At 48.6% G+C, this 15543-nt stretch overlaps 1 protein-coding gene across 2 annotated transcripts; it reads right to left on the bottom strand.

The window, feature by feature from the left end:
• Positions 1-46: 46 nt before the first annotated feature.
• fam107b (family with sequence similarity 107 member B) lies at positions 47-15200 on the bottom strand. Of its 2 annotated transcripts, none has more exons than XM_068738972.1 (4): positions 15127-15200; positions 2924-3062; positions 1472-1628; positions 47-1322 (listed from the first exon to the last, which is right to left on the bottom strand). In XM_068738972.1, exons 2-4 carry the CDS (start codon positions 3049-3051, stop codon positions 1203-1205), a joined length of 405 nt encoding a protein of 134 aa, XP_068595073.1. In that variant the 5' UTR covers positions 3052-3062; positions 15127-15200; the 3' UTR covers positions 47-1202. The 2 variants fall into 2 exon arrangements, with proteins under 2 accessions (XP_068595073.1, XP_068595071.1); XM_068738970.1 differs by lacking the exon at positions 15127-15200 and adding an exon at positions 13174-13312.
• Positions 15201-15543: the final 343 nt, after the last annotated feature.

Raw genomic sequence — 15543 nt, 5'->3', positions numbered from 1 at the left:
TTCACCTATAATTAGATTAAAAAGAAAATCTATGGAATATGTTAAATTCATGTTTATTAAAAAAGAAAGAATTCTGGAGAACACAGGGTTATTTCTTATGAATCATATTCTTCCTAAGAGAATAATAGAGATTATCCCCTGGAGATCTACAAACCTGAATTTTTGACCCACAATAACTAGTGAGCTCTAAATAATTACACAAGTGCACTTTAACATCCAGAGCTGCTACTTTCTCACAATACGCATTTTTGAATTTGTGAGTCGTAATGGATACATACAGCCGACTGTTTAATTTAATTTATCCATCTTAACATCTACTGTATATCTCCATTGTAACCAAAGAAAGAATACTTAATAAAGATCCAGGATGCTTTTCTTATAGCATAAGAACTACCAATCAGTTCAGTCTTTTGCTATGCTGACCAACAACACTCGAAATTATTTGTAACACTTTTATTCATACAAAACAAATTAATAAAAAGGCCAAATTCATGCCAGGGACTATTACTCAACATTGCATTAGATGAAATAATGTCCCATTTAGAATTTAAGGGAAGATAAAGAAAAAACACGAGTGTTTCACGTGACCCTACACTCCCTTTGTCCCGTTCGGGTATCATAAACTATGCTGAGAAAGAAACTAAAATACAGAACAACTAAAAGTGTCCTCTCAAATACCTGGGCTAAAAGCTACAAACATAAATAACAAGAGCACATTGGTTTGGCTTTCAACATTACACAGCTTCAAGAGTGCATCCAGTGTTCACTTTTCCTTACTGATTCTGAAGATAAAACAACGAAAACAAAAACAAAACAACTTGAACAACATCAATAACAGTAAAGGGAACAGCGTTGCCGCGGAGAGAGAGCAGAGGAACGAGCAACCCTGTGCATCGGTTTGTTCACAGAGCTCATTGGGAGCTTGTTCGCCCACGTTAAAAGGCGCGTGACAAGTCTGCGTTGCGTCCCTTCTTCGGGGGGGCGGGGGCGGGGCATCTGGATGGGTGGGAGGAGCAGAGGGGAGAGCTGGCAGTCTGTGATAGGCAGGCAGAGGGCTGGTCTTTAGTCCATTTAGTGTCTCTCCTCACTACAGGAAGGACCGGCCGGGTCGGTTCATCTTGGATCACGCTCCACCCTGATTCACCTCCAGCCGCCTCTGCGCCCACATGAACAATCAGCCAAACGCACGTGCCGGCTGGCCTCTAGGTGGCTCGCTCCTCGCCGTCGGCCTCCTGCTTCGTCCTGCGCAGGTTGCTTTTCATCTTCACAAACTCTGGGGTGTTCTCTTGTTCCTCTTCGTTCTTCTGTTGCTCCAGCTCCAGCTGCAGGAAGAGACGTGGGTGAAAACCACGGCAACAGTTTCAAAGTGAAGCTCGAAAGGGCTGCGGCCACACCGACATCTTTATCTGCAGACAAACAGAGTAACAAAGTGCATTCTTCTCCACGCTGAAGTTCACACATCAGCATTTACCTGCTCGAGTTTCTGCTGTCGCTTCATTAGCTCGATCTCCAGGTCGCTCCTCTTCTTGTGGGCCTCCTGCTCCTCCTTCTGAGCCTTGAGAACCTGCTCTCTCTTTCTCTTCTCCAGAACCTTCTGCAGCTCCGGTTTGTTCTGCGGAGCTAGACCCCTGTGTGCAGAGCCCGGCGAGGCGGCATGTTACTGAAGTAAAGCCTGATGAACGACGAACACGGCGAGCCCCACTCAGAGACGAGAGCCGTACGTAGCCGATAAGGACCCTGACCTCATTCTGGGTCGACATGCATGTCTGTACTAGATGTTCCGGATTAAACATGTCTCTGTTTCAGGAAGATTTTGAATTTGAGCCAATCAGAGATTGTGCCACATTTACTTTTCTGTTTATGACGGCTGCCAGTGTGTCACGAAATGAACAACAAAAATGTTATGCATGGGGGGGGGGTTAGGGTTCATCACTCAGTAGGGGATGAAGACGGGCTGCAGTTAGCTCAGAAATGTTCCGGACCAGGAAAATAAAACAAGCTAATCCCCCGCCCCCCCCCCCCCCTCGCCCGAAGTCACTGCTGCAGTCAAAACGCTCGTTTGTTCCGACACCGAGCGCTTTACTGCCTGATGCACAGCAAAGGGGACACAATCCAGGGCCCCCCGCACAGAGAACCGAGGGGGGGGGGCGATGTCCCTGAAGCACCAGAACAGGCTATAAAGGTGTTTTATGCCAATCTACGGTTACCGTGCCTCCTTCTCGTTGGGGGCGTGTCCTCGGAAGAACGCCAGATCCAAATCCCCCGTTTCGAGCCCTGGCGGCTGAACTTCTAAAACCCACCCAGTGGGGGGGGGGGGGGGGGGCACCACAGCAGAGCGAGGCCCTCGGCTTGAGGCTGTTTTGTAATCCTGATTACATAACTTTTTTTTTTCCCATCATGCATCCACCCCCCCCCCCCTCTCTTCCTGCAGTGTGACTAATCCTTCTATACTCTCTCCTGCAAACCTACAGATTCATCCGACAGACTTCAAATCGAGGAACAGAAACAATGTTTTCAGTTTCAGTTCACGCACGACCACCACCTCCTCCACGTGTTAACGCCCTGCCTCCCATCGCTACGGAAACGCCTCCCGATTAACACCGAGCATCTCTGCTGTGATGTAACAGTACGCGTTTACGCGGCTATTTTTAGTTCAGGCAGAAAAGGCTACAAGCAGAAAATCCACCGAGCATCACAAATGTGATGGAGAGCCCCGGAATGCACCACCGATGCGGGGGGGGGCTCGTGCACGCCGCCTGAAAGCCTGTTTTATGACCCAATTATGGGAAGAATACTCCATCCAGCCATTTGCTGCGTGGTTCGAGCCCTACTCTTTATGAAACAGGAAAGCGTTGGGTCTCAACCTGCAGACGAGCAACGACCACACATGCGTCGCCTGAAGGGGAGGATGCCGGGGGCTGACCTCTTCTGGTTCATGAGCAGCTCTCGGTGCAGGTCCTGGTGGTTTCGGGAGCTCTTGACTGGGTTGATCAGCTTCTTGGGTTTGATGAGCTCATCGCAGTCTCCCTCCAGATAGTCGGGCTCCGCCATGACACTCCTCCCTGGTGACAAACGAGAGTCAAATGAAAAGGACTTCTACGTGATGCAGCCATCGCTTGTCTCACAACTTGATGTTGAGCATGTTTGCTCCTCCGGCATGAACTCGGTTGTTGTTGTTGTTGTGAAATGCTACCCACAGCGATAAAGGGACTGGGGCTACATAATTGCTCCACATGAAGTGGAAAGGAAAAGTAAACCACACGGAGATGAATGAAGATTCCTGGTAGGAACGTTCCACCGTCCCTGATCCCGCTTTACTCAAACAACACCCATTTCAACTTCTAATATAATCACCTGAAATGAAAGCAACGGAACGCGAGTAGAACGATACGAAAGCAACAGAACGCGAGTAGAACGATACGAAAGCAACAGAACGCGAGTAGAACAATACGAAAGCAACAACGGAACGCGAGTAGAACGATTCGTCTTTCCCAACGATTAAACTGCATCTTTAACTAAAAACATATCCGTGAAGTCGATCTCGACCCGACTCACCCTGCAGATGAGGAAAGACGGGGAATCTGAACATTGTCGTCATCTCGGTTATCTGGTGGAGAGATCGTATTTTCCGGGGTTTATCGATATACGACAGACAGTAGCGGCGGCTTGGTCAACACAGCTGTCTGCTTCTGAGCTGCTTGGACTGGAAGTCTGTTTTATACTCTCTCTCTCTCTCTCTCCCACCCACGCACACACAGACTCTCTCTCTCTCTCTCTCAGCTCCCTCCCTCACCCCTTCTGACTTACCTTCAATGTACATCTCTTGGTGAGAACATTCACATTTGTTACCTAATGGAACTTTATGGAAGATTTATGTTGTCATGGAGAAATATATTTTTTTTTTGTCTTAACACCAAAAAATGCTGTTTTTTTAAACAAAGTCATTAGAGTCACGCGTTTCTTCCCCTGCAGCTTGAGGAATGACTCGGATTCAACGGCCCCTCCCTGTGAGTCCATCTTGTCTGGGACGGACATAGAGACAGACAACACAGCGTAGTGTCTTAAGATGGACAATCACATTAATTATTTATTTAAAAAGGGGCACGAAGCATCTGCTCCACGCAAATGAGTGTAGCCTCACAAGCAAAACAAGCAGGTGCAATGAGTTAAACACGCCACAAGAGGGTGACAGTCCCGCATCCAGGCAACTCATCCGCTCCAATTACGTAGCAAAGAAGTCCGAGAGACACTTTGATTTGTGGCTGCGGAATAATCAGAAGAAACCTGCCTGCTGGAAACTCGGCTTCTTCTAACCGGATACGATCGACAGCCATTTCCTGGGATTACTAAACATTAAACGTTGAGATTAATGTAATCCAGCGTTTAATGGATTTATAATGTCGCGTCTAAAGCAACAGTTCAGAGTCCAGACTGGAAATGAACACGATCGTGAATCCGTCCCTGAAAACCCCAGACTGCAGTCGTTGTGTATTTGGTGACCCAACGGGAACGTGATGACATTGTGTGTGTGTGTGTGTGTGTGTGCACGTGATATGGCGGCAGCTTGAATCTGCTGCGTGTGAGGACGTGCCTGCTGCGGACATCAAAGCCGTTTCCGTTAAAGCCAGCGATGGGGGGGGGGGTTACAGACTGGCAGTGTTGTTGAAGTGGCCGTTAGCTTAACACATCTGCTTCTACTTCCTTTCTGCCCTGGGGGGGGGGGGGGGGGGGGAGGGAGGGGAAGTGACATAGGGAGTTCAAAAAGAAGCACAAATTAGAGCTCGGATTAGAGCTGCGTCACTCTTTTTACATTTTTGTATTGAAGCGACCTTTTATTTTCACGTTTCAGTGTCACGGATAAACACGTCCGTGTACTTACTCTACTCCCAAATCACGCTCACCGATAAATACGGAAATGAGCAGAGCCTTCATTCAGAGCTCTGATTTCATGTGTGAACGCATTCTGAAAGCTCACACTGACGGAGGCATCGTAGCCGAAGAGAGACGAGACAAAACGCCATTTTTGTTGTTCCCTGCGGTCCTGTGAAGGAGTCAGAGCCAGCATAAAGAGCACACGGAAATATGTCGGTGGAGATAGATGGATCATTTGAAACAAACCTCCTATTGGTGTTTACAACTGGAACAAAGAGCCCCTCCCGACATATCGCAGGACGAAAGCAACCCTCCCGTCTGTCAGTGTGCAGATCATGGTTTACTACGGGTCGGAAGAACACGTCCTGCTGATCCAGGAATTCCAGTAAAACTCTTTATTGGTTTGGGAAACTAACCCTTATATCAAAAGCTGAAGGCAAAACATAAACACAGGCAGGCAGTGAAGACGTAACTCAGCTCAAAAGGGACGTAAATCTCCAAAATGTCAAAGAGAATTGGTGAAGCGTTCAGAAAGTCCGAGCATTCAGGGGCAGGAGGAGGAGAGAGTCGGTTAAAATGAGGCGAAAAAACTGGGTCAGAGCCGATTCTAGGAAAGGAAAGACGGGAAAGACGGGCTGGAGACGGGCTGGAGACGGCCTGGAGACGGCCTGGAGACGGCCTCCTCCTGCTGGAGTCACTCCCTCCGGTCATCCTCATGATGACCTGTGTGGGACTGACGTCATGCACATATTCAACCAGCTACAGGAACAGTCTGATAAGTCACGCCCGGAAGGAATAGTCAGGAATCAAGTTAATTTGGGACCACACACACACACACACACACACACGCGTTGGGCATTTAGCAGCGGTTCTGTTTTTAAAACAGGAAGTGAAGCGCACCTCACCGGAGCAGTTTGCGTTAGAGCCGAGAAACGGTCTCCTCGAGGATAGAGAGCTCTTTCTGTGTCACGTGATTGCATCATCACAGGATGCTGCTACGTGAGCGAACACACAAAGACTTACATTCATAGTGCCATTCACAAATCGGGGGGGGGGGGGTGATGATCGCTGACGCTGGTCGCCCCAGGCCGATGATGTGCCGTCATTTCTTTCAGCTCACTGTTTCTGTTTTTTGTTCCCGATTTGTTTTCGTCTTGATAAAACGACTGAACTTTAGTCGTCGTGGCAACATTTCCCTCTATGATATACAAAAAGGCGAAGACAGAGCAGATAAGACAACACAAAATGAGTTTAGCGCTCATCGGTCAAAGGTTCCCTCCCTGAGAGTCAATAAGGGGGGGGGGGGCAGCTGGCCCGCCATCTGACCCCACCGTCCTGCTCCAGGGGACAAACACGGAACCATCCAGAGCGTCGCACTGGGAGGGGTCGGACTGTCAACTGTCATGAATACATGGCTGACCACGCCCACATGCTCAATACAAAACCATAATTGGTGTGTGTGTGTGTGAGGCGGGGGTGGGGGTGGTGGGGGGGGGACTAAACAGGACTGATCAGCATCCAGTCTGCAACACGCTGATCACGGACGGAGACATGAATGAATACGAGAGCGACCCGGGATTTGGGCCTCGATGTAACTTGATATTAGTAAGTTAAGTTTACACCGTTATACATTATACTGAATTAACTACTCGATGTAACTTGATATTAGTAAGTTAAGTTTACACATTTATACATTATACTGAATTAACTACTCGATGTAACTTGATACGAGTAAGTTTATACCTTTATACATTATACCGAGTTAACGACCCGTCTCTAGTCGTTCCTCTCGTCGCTCGCTCTCAGGCTGGGTCTCGTCTGTTCAACTCGCATATGGGACGTCCAGCCCTCAGGGGAAATGGCATCATCAGTAACCCCTAAAGCCACCCCCACATCTCTCTCACACACGCACACACACACACACTCACGCACACGCACACACACACACACACGCCGCTCTGCGTTACGAGCCGGACAGTAACAAATGAACGTCTCTTCGTCTCTCTGTCACGAAGCAGCCATTCAGCCATAAATACGGCCGGCCCTAATTAAAACACAGATATGGATGAGCTCTTAACTAGCAGCTGTAGGGGTGGGGGAGGGACAGCGGGAGTGAGGGGGGGAGGGGGGGGGGGTGACAGAGAAAGTGAGGGGGACGCAGAGAGCTGGTCGTGAGCTCATTTCCCGGATGGGCCGGTTGTACGTACACACTCGCAAGCATCGCCCCCGACAACACGTAAATCAGGGGATGGGTGTGTGTGTGTGTGTGTGTGTGGGGGGGGGGGGGGGCATGACGCACAAGTGTGCATATTTATGAGTTTTCTCTGTCACTAGAGCGTGGAAACGCATTCAGACGTTTAAATCCCGCCTCTCCTTTGAGTCCTTTATTATTTGCTTTAGTTCTTCAGACCAAGTAAACAAGTACGTAAACAAGTACGTAAACAAGTAAACCGCTAACAGACCCAAACCTTCAGGAAGTTCTAGCAAACGTTGACAGATGAAATATGCTTGGGTGTGTGTGGGGGGGTCGTTTCGTGTTTCCTGCCTTTTTGTGGGGTCCTGAAAGAGAAGCTGGGGAATTCTGGGGCCTCATCGTGTCCCGACCTTGGAAAGCGTCCACGATGCTCCCACAATGCAGTGCTGTCACTGAGGGAGATGCAGAGGTGTGGGAATTTACAGCGAGGATTTTGGGGTCCATAAAGTGCAGATGTGCTCCAACAATGTACCCATGATGCACCGCGCGAGCGGCGAGGCGTTAGCTAGGCCCCGCTGTGTGACCCTGATGTCATTAAGGGAATACGGGCGGCTCGCTCGACCGTCACGATGAAACGTGAACGCCCAAACTTGCTGCTATTCCCAAAGGTCAGGAGAAATCCTTCACGCAGCGTCTCTCTGGCTGCACAGAGCTTAACGTAAAACAAGATTAACAACAGAATCTCTTTTGTATTGATAACTCATTCACTACGGTTTAATAAGCGCTAAAGGAACGTTCCACACCTTGATGCTGCCCAAAGTGCTTTACAATGCCTCACATTCACCCATTCATGCAGGGCGAGCCACGCAGGGTGCTGCCGAGGCCCGCTGGGGGGGGGGGGGGGGGGGGGGGATTTAGGTTTTTTTTTGGATGTCATTGTAAGAAAAGGGGAAGGTTTCAAATAAGCATTTGCTTCAATCTGACCCCCTTTCAGTTCATCAGGGTTACAACGCCTTTGAAATACAATCTAACCCTACACTGTAAGAAATGTGTAACTCTGATGATGACGTTAGATGCAGTAATAAGGCATTTCCTGATTTGGCATGAAGCAGGTCTGACTAAAGCGGAGGCGTCCCGGAGGCGTCCCGGCGACATCACCGGCGTCGATCGACGCCGTCGATCGTTCCTTGACGAGTGAAAGAATCAGGATATTAATCAGCAATGGAAGTTAAGGAAGACTAAACAGCGTAATCAAAGACCTTTTATTAGAAAGTCGGGGGATCTTTGGAATGCTGCTTCTCGTATCTATTATTCAGCAGACGCAGGTTCCATGCATCTAAAAACAAAGCAGCACATTCAACACTTGCGCCATCACATGTAGGCGACAACAGCGAGGAGATTCTAGGTCTCTGGGATTACCACAGCGGCTCCGTTTGGTCACGTCAGACCGTAAAACCCGATCGACCGCTTTAAGACTCGGCTTTTCAGAGTCAATTGCAACACAAATCCGGATTTCCACGCGGATTTCCTTCCGTTAATGCGATGAAGCGCCAACCGCTCATCGTGAAACCGCGATCTCTCTCTTTGAATTCAAAGGAGAGGGAACTTTTGCGTCGAGTGCCGTCTGAAGTTATTTCCTGTGGTAACTCGTCAACGGGGCGAGGCGGCTCACAGAATGAATGGGGTGGATGGAAGCGGCACAGACGCCCCTTTGAGCGAGACTGTAGGAATGTGATGAAGCTGCAAAGTGACGGACGCAAACCGGCGCATGTACAGACACGTGCACGCACCCACATGGCGTGCTACGACAGTACTTGAGCAGCAGAAACACTTGTGCGTGCACTTTTCTTCAAAAAAAAAAAAAAGGTTCAAATCAAAGTGCTGACTGAACACGTTTCCTGAATAATTAGTGAAGGGGTCCAACTTCGGGTCGCACCTGTCCATCAAATACAAAAGGCTGGTTTATACCCCCCCCCCCCCCCCCCCCGCAGCTGGCACGGACACATGGTCACGTATGTGTATGTATAGACCCGATAAAAACAGGTGGGCTCAGACAGACGAGCAACAAATGCACAGGATCCGCGCAAATCTTTCCATATTAGACAAACACATGCACATGCATGCTCCATGAGGCTCCTCCTCCCTCAGATGTAAACATGCGCTCTCTCACACACACACACACACACACAAACACCATTTTAAATGTAACCCCAGTGGCCATCTCTTAAGCAGTGCAAAGCCATGCACGTTAAAACGCCGCAGCCGTTTTTTGTGGCTCAGCAGCGTCTTTGTTAAGGCTCGCCCGTCTGCTCCACTTTCAAAGCTTTGGGCTTTTACTGCTGGAGCCACGCCCCTCCTCACTGGCTACTGGCTGAGCACAACTGGGAAATCCATTCTCATTGGCCGGAGGGGGGGGGGGGGGGGGGGGAACACCAGGGAGGATTTGGGAGGTTCTCCTTTGTTTACATGCAAGTCGAGAAAAACACAATAACAACTGTTACATACAAGGCAGTCTACAATCAACCAGACACACACACACACACACACACACACACACAGACACACACACAAGTGATGTCCAAAAACAAAAGGAGAGTCTTTGTTCTCTGTGGGTGTGTGTGTGTAGCACATACATTGTTCTGGAGGGACACGATGCAATCATGCGGTTTCATCGTCTGATGCAACTTCCTGAACGCCGTGTAATCGTACGTTCAGAAAGTCCTGCTGGTCTACGGCTGTAACGGAAGGGAAGTGGCGTCGCTCATCTCCGTACAGAATTACAAGAAGCTTAATCAAATTCCTGCAGCATAGACTCTACAATCTCTCTGGACTTCAACTTAACAAGCTGCAAGGTGGACGGCGTTTGGATTCTCCCGGAGTGCGCGTGTCATTCTCTCCTGAACTCTCCACAAAGTGGTCAGTCAGTGCAGTAATGGGGCTTTAGCGTGATTGAAGCTCCGGCATTACAGCCGGAAAATCAATGAGATTCTCTGAGAAGCTGGGTCTTGGTAGGTATGCAGGCCGTGCACTTGTCTCCGTGTCAGTCTTTGCTCCAACATGCATGTCTTTATCTGTCTTTATGACTATGTCAACATTCCCGAGGCCGCTCAGACAAAGTAAAATCGAGTCAGCCGTCTATCTATGATCGTGACATTATAATCTCTAAAACCATGGCAACAATGCAAAAAGCTCTTTGTTCCGGGATAGCATTAGCAATGGTGCTTCTGTCATCTTCACCCTTCCCCATAAAGGTTGACATTTGTTTTATCAAGGTGAACTTATGACATTAAAAGAGCTGCAACGAAACACATAACGTTTCACATAATGTCAATGTGAACCAAAGTGTGAAATCCAGTTTGGTCGTTGCTCAACCAGACAACTCATCCCCATGGCTGCTATTTCCGAGTGGGGGCATTGGTTCTGTTGCCACGCTGAAAAACAAACTGTCAAAAACACTGCACAGACCACAGTCACCTTTTACACAGCCTGCTCAAGGCGGATCTGGTGCGCCTTCATTCTGCGGAAACAACTACGAAACTGCGTCTGACTCACAACTGCAGGATGCAAATCATGCCTGGTAACAGTTAGCTAATGCAAAGAAAATCAGCCCAGGAGACAGCGCTATGTCCGGGAAGTCCTTCCCCTCAGAAGAGCACGGGATCATTCATCACGTGACGGGGAAGGTAGGAAACATCACGAGACACCGACGCGTTTGCACGCCAGCTTTGTTTGCAGAAAGTCAGCTCAGTCTTGAATGCAGTGGCATTGTTCCTCCGCAGGTTTAATCAGTGTAAAAAAAAAAAAAAAGGTGGCACAGAGAGGGGTCTTTGTTTTCAGGGCACTTATGCAATATCTGCATGAAAATAAACTAAAGTCTCCATGAACGCACAGCAGATGTGACTCCACTTATCGCTGAAACTTTATTCTTTGTTTCCAGGCTCATTAGACGGGAACAGACTTAAACATTTGGCGCGAACCAGGGAACAAGTCTGAACAACCAGCAACAGAGCACGAAACGCTCAAAGTAACGCTGCGTCTTCATGAAGGATCTTAGAGTTCTGCTGAGTAATGAAGATGTTTGTGCCCACAGACTGACCAGCGGGACTGTGAAAGAAAACATTATGGCTGCCTGGACACGCCCACATTCCTGACTCAAATACCTCGACTTTCTTGAGGCAGGTAGAATCCTTAAGATTCTACACAAATGCAAAAAACCAGCAGAAACATTGTGTACCGTCCGAGCACGGAAACCTGTTTCAATCGAGACACAGACGGTGACATCATCGGTCTTTACCGGAAATGGAAGACGGCAAGAGAGACTTGATTAAGAGAAAGAGACACGGGGAAGGCGAGGGCTTCAAAGACCAGAGTACAGATGTAGATTGTCTAGCAGACTGAACGCAAAATGACTAACACGTGTGCGAGAAACTTTCTCTTCCTCGCGCAGACACACGCTCCAGAAAGCACTGCACCGAGGCCGCGTAACGTTCAGTCGTAGCACCGAGGCCGCGTAACGTCCAGTCGTAGCACCGAGGCCGCGTAACGTTCAGTCGTAGCACCGAGGCCGCGTAACGTTCAGTCGTAGCACCGAGGCCGCATAACGTTCAGTCGCAGCACCGAGGCCGCGTAACGTTCAGTCGTAGCACCGAGGCCGCGTAACGTCCAGTCATAGCACCGAGGCCGCGTAACGTCCAGTCGTAGCACCGAGGCCGCGTAACGTTCAGTCGTAGCACCGAGGCCGCGTAACGTCCAGTCGTAGCACCGAGGCCGCGTAACGTCCAGTCATAGCACCGAGGTCGCGTAAAGTTCAGTCGTAGCACCGAGGCCGCGTAACGTTCAGTCGTAGCACCGAGGCCGCGTAACGTCCAGTCGTAGCACCGAGGCCGCGTAACGTTCAGTCGTAGCACCGAGGCCGCGTAACGTCCAGTCGTAGCACCGAGGCCGCATAACGTTCAGTCGTAGCACCGAGGCCGCGTAACGTTCAGTCGTAGCACCGAGGCCGCGTAACGTCCAGTCGTAGCACCGAGGCCGCGTAACGTTCAGTCGTAGCACCGAGGCCGCGTAACGTCCAGTCGTAGCACCGAGGCCGCGTAACGTCCAGTCGTAGCACCGAGGCCGCGTAACGTCCAGTCGTAGCACCGAGGCCGCGTAACGTCCAGTCGTAGCACCGAGGCCGCGTAACGTTGAGTCGTAGCACCGAGGCCGCGTAACGTTCAGTCGTAGCACCGAGGCCGCGTAACGTTGAGTCGTAGCACCAACGCTCTGACGAGAACTCATCTGATGAAGTTACACGAACTTTAACACGCCGTCTGCCAGGCTGCTACTCCACTTCCACTGAGCAAACACACACACACACAAATACACACACACAGAGCTCAACCCACAGGCTGGAGTTTGTTTAACTTTCTGTTAAAGTTTGGCAGGAAGTTCCAAGATGTGTTAACTAAAATATAATCCGCTTTGAAAAAAGAAATGTCAAAGGTTTGAGACAGCTGCCCGACGAATAAACGACACACACACACACACACACACACACACACACCTCTTCACATGACAGTTGGTCCATCCGCCCGATGACAGGCCGGGACAGTGTGTCAGCTAAATGTGAAAAAAAATGAAGCAAAAAATTCAATAAGTAAAAAAAATAGGGCAAGCCTTACAAATCGATCACAGAATTAGTGTTGAAATTTTGTCTGGAATTAAAATACTCTATATTTTAAAATAATTGTGTAGACACGTTGCCAACCGTAATATTTTACGTGCGTGGCACACACACACACACACACACGTGGAATAATAGACACATTTCTGTGCTACACTTGAATCAGCATCAGTGCCGTTTGATCTTCACCGTCCCGTCGGCTACAGTCACGCGCCGCAAGCAACAAAAGAAGACAATGAAACAAGAGTTTCTCTCTCTCTCTCTCTCTCGCTCCCTCCGGGCTCGCTCTCTCTTTGTTTTTTTAGTACTTTCCTGCTTTTGAACAGAAACCTGCTACTTTTCGCCGACGCGAGCAGCACTGCTAAAACGTCCCGCTTTTGTTAGAGCGCTCGTGCATCAATCTCACGCAAAACGCACGCGCCCCAGACACACGCGCACGGCCTACCTGAAAGTCGACCGTGGCGCGAGTTCTCCAGCGGAAGTTGCTCGATCTTCACCTTGACAGTGACATCGGGCGCAGCTTCGTCTCACTTCATCCGGTTGAGGTGTGTCCGCGCGACTCCTCTTCTGTGAACTGCTCCGGTACACACGCGCGCGCACATGCACCCACAGAAATGTAAATGTAACTGGTTGGGAGGGGCTGCGTGACGTCACTCCCGGGCTCCTCCTCCTATGTTTTCTTTGAAGTGATGGGGGGGGACTCCTCGCGCTCAGGGCGGGGCGTGGATGGAGCGCGTGCCCATCCACAAAATCACGCACGCGGAGGAGCCCAGATAATATTATCTTTCTCGCACATGATAAGTGACGTGATGCGTATGTCATTTAACAAGGGCCTCGTTGTGTGTTTGTCGTTTTCCAAATACTGTTATACTTTATTATTTTCCATCCTCGATTAGTATAAAATAAATTATTTTTGATTTACAATATTTGCAATACCACATATTGTTTTTCTACATCATAACAACATACTCTGTCTTGATCGCCTCGCTTTGCTGGAGCTCATCACAGCTAGCGACGGGCGAGAGGCGGGGTACTCCCCGAATGCGTCGCCAGCGCATCACGCGGGGGGGGGGCCAAATGACACCCAGAACGCCTTTATAATGTTTGTGATTCTGCTTTCTGATGGAGGGTCCGTTTATCCACCGCCCTTCTGTTCAGTCGGCTCAACAAAACCACCAGTTTCACGGTGATCCGTCTGGTTACGACTCCCTGCTTATTTAAAGGAGCTACACTCTTCCAATCCAACTTTAAAACAACACAGCGGTGAAATTAAAATCAGTTAATCAAAAAACAATCAAATAAATGCTAAAAACAATACAGAAACATTCAAAAGGTTAGCTTCTCCTGCTGTGTTAAACGCGAATGAGAAGATGTGGACTGGAGTGATATGCTCTCGCTTTTTCTTGCCTGTTAAAAGCCGAGCAGCCGCAACCTGCATTCAACCTGCATTCAACCTGCATTCAACCTGCATTCAACCTGAATTCAACCTGAATTCAACCTGCATTCAACCTGCATTCAACCTGCATTCAACCTGAATTTAACCTGAATTCAACCTGAATTTAACCTGCATTCAACCTGCATTCAACCTGCATTCAACCTGCATTCAACCTGAATTTAACCTGCATTCAACCTGAATTCAACCTGAATTCAACCTGAATTCAACCTGCATTCAACCTGAATTTAACCTGAATTCAACCTGCACAGTTCAGGGCAGGCTTACTGGAAATGACAAAAAGCTCAGGAACCAGCTCGATATTAGAAATCTAAACACAAGGATTCCTAAAGACCTTCTCATACTTTCAGAGAGGGGTGACTAAGAGTGTTGATCTGAACAGTAGGATGAGTCATGTGAAGGGTCGCTTCTGACGGGGAGGTCGCTCCCTCCAGAGGCCACCGTGGGCAGGGCCCCCACCATACAGGAAACAGATGTGCACACAGCAAAAACGGTTGCCTAAGTTCAACTCAAACAATTTGAGGACACCCATTGCTTTAACCCTCAAGTATTTATATATAAATCATAAAAGGCAACAGGTTTGAGATGGACTGATTCACCAGGTTTTACAGTGTTTACTATAGAGTAGAAACTACAAGAAACCGAAAAACAGGGCAACAGATATGTGATCCTCATTATGGTATTTCCCCTAAAGCGATAATAATGCATAAGTCAATGCAGCATTTTGACAATTCTGGACATCTGCTTATTCATTTTCTTGTCAAGAGTCACGCCACTCTCAGCCGGTATGACTCTTATCTATAGGACTAGAAACACGGAGAAACAACCAGTCTGGTTCTGGCCGAAGATAACGAAAGCGTCTGCCATGTCGAGTCTGCCTAATGTGTCCAGTTCACTGGAGACACCTGGAAGTTACTGTCTAGTAAAGAAATATTTGCTGCGTACCTGCGTGTGGTGTCGGTGTCCTCGTGCAGCTCGTGGTCTGATGCTGTTTGTCTTAAACTTTACTGAAGCTTTATTGACAGGAAATACTAAATCTATTTCTTACAACTTCCACCGCTATTTAAAATCAAGTCAGGTCAGATTTAAAACTTCACTGCAGGAGGAGAGTTCGTCTTCCTTGCCGTATCGACAGGTCTGAGAACATGATGCAACTTGTCTCATGATCGACTTAGATTCAGCATCTGTTAGCGGTTTCCGTTTCAGCTGCTTTCTGGGAAGTTTCATTCGTCTTCTTTAACACAACTGGGTGGAAGAGACAAGCTCTTTATCTCACTGTGCTGGTATCTGAAGCCTTATTTCTGGGACAGATGTTTCTCTTATCATCTCAGGGTTTCCCCTCAGTTTTTTTTTCCACTTGTA

This window comes from Brachionichthys hirsutus, chromosome 5 (assembly GCF_040956055.1).
Source record: "Brachionichthys hirsutus isolate HB-005 chromosome 5, CSIRO-AGI_Bhir_v1, whole genome shotgun sequence".
NCBI lineage: Eukaryota > Metazoa > Chordata > Actinopteri > Lophiiformes > Brachionichthyidae > Brachionichthys > Brachionichthys hirsutus.
This window is presented reverse-complemented; position numbering and strand designations above follow the sequence as displayed.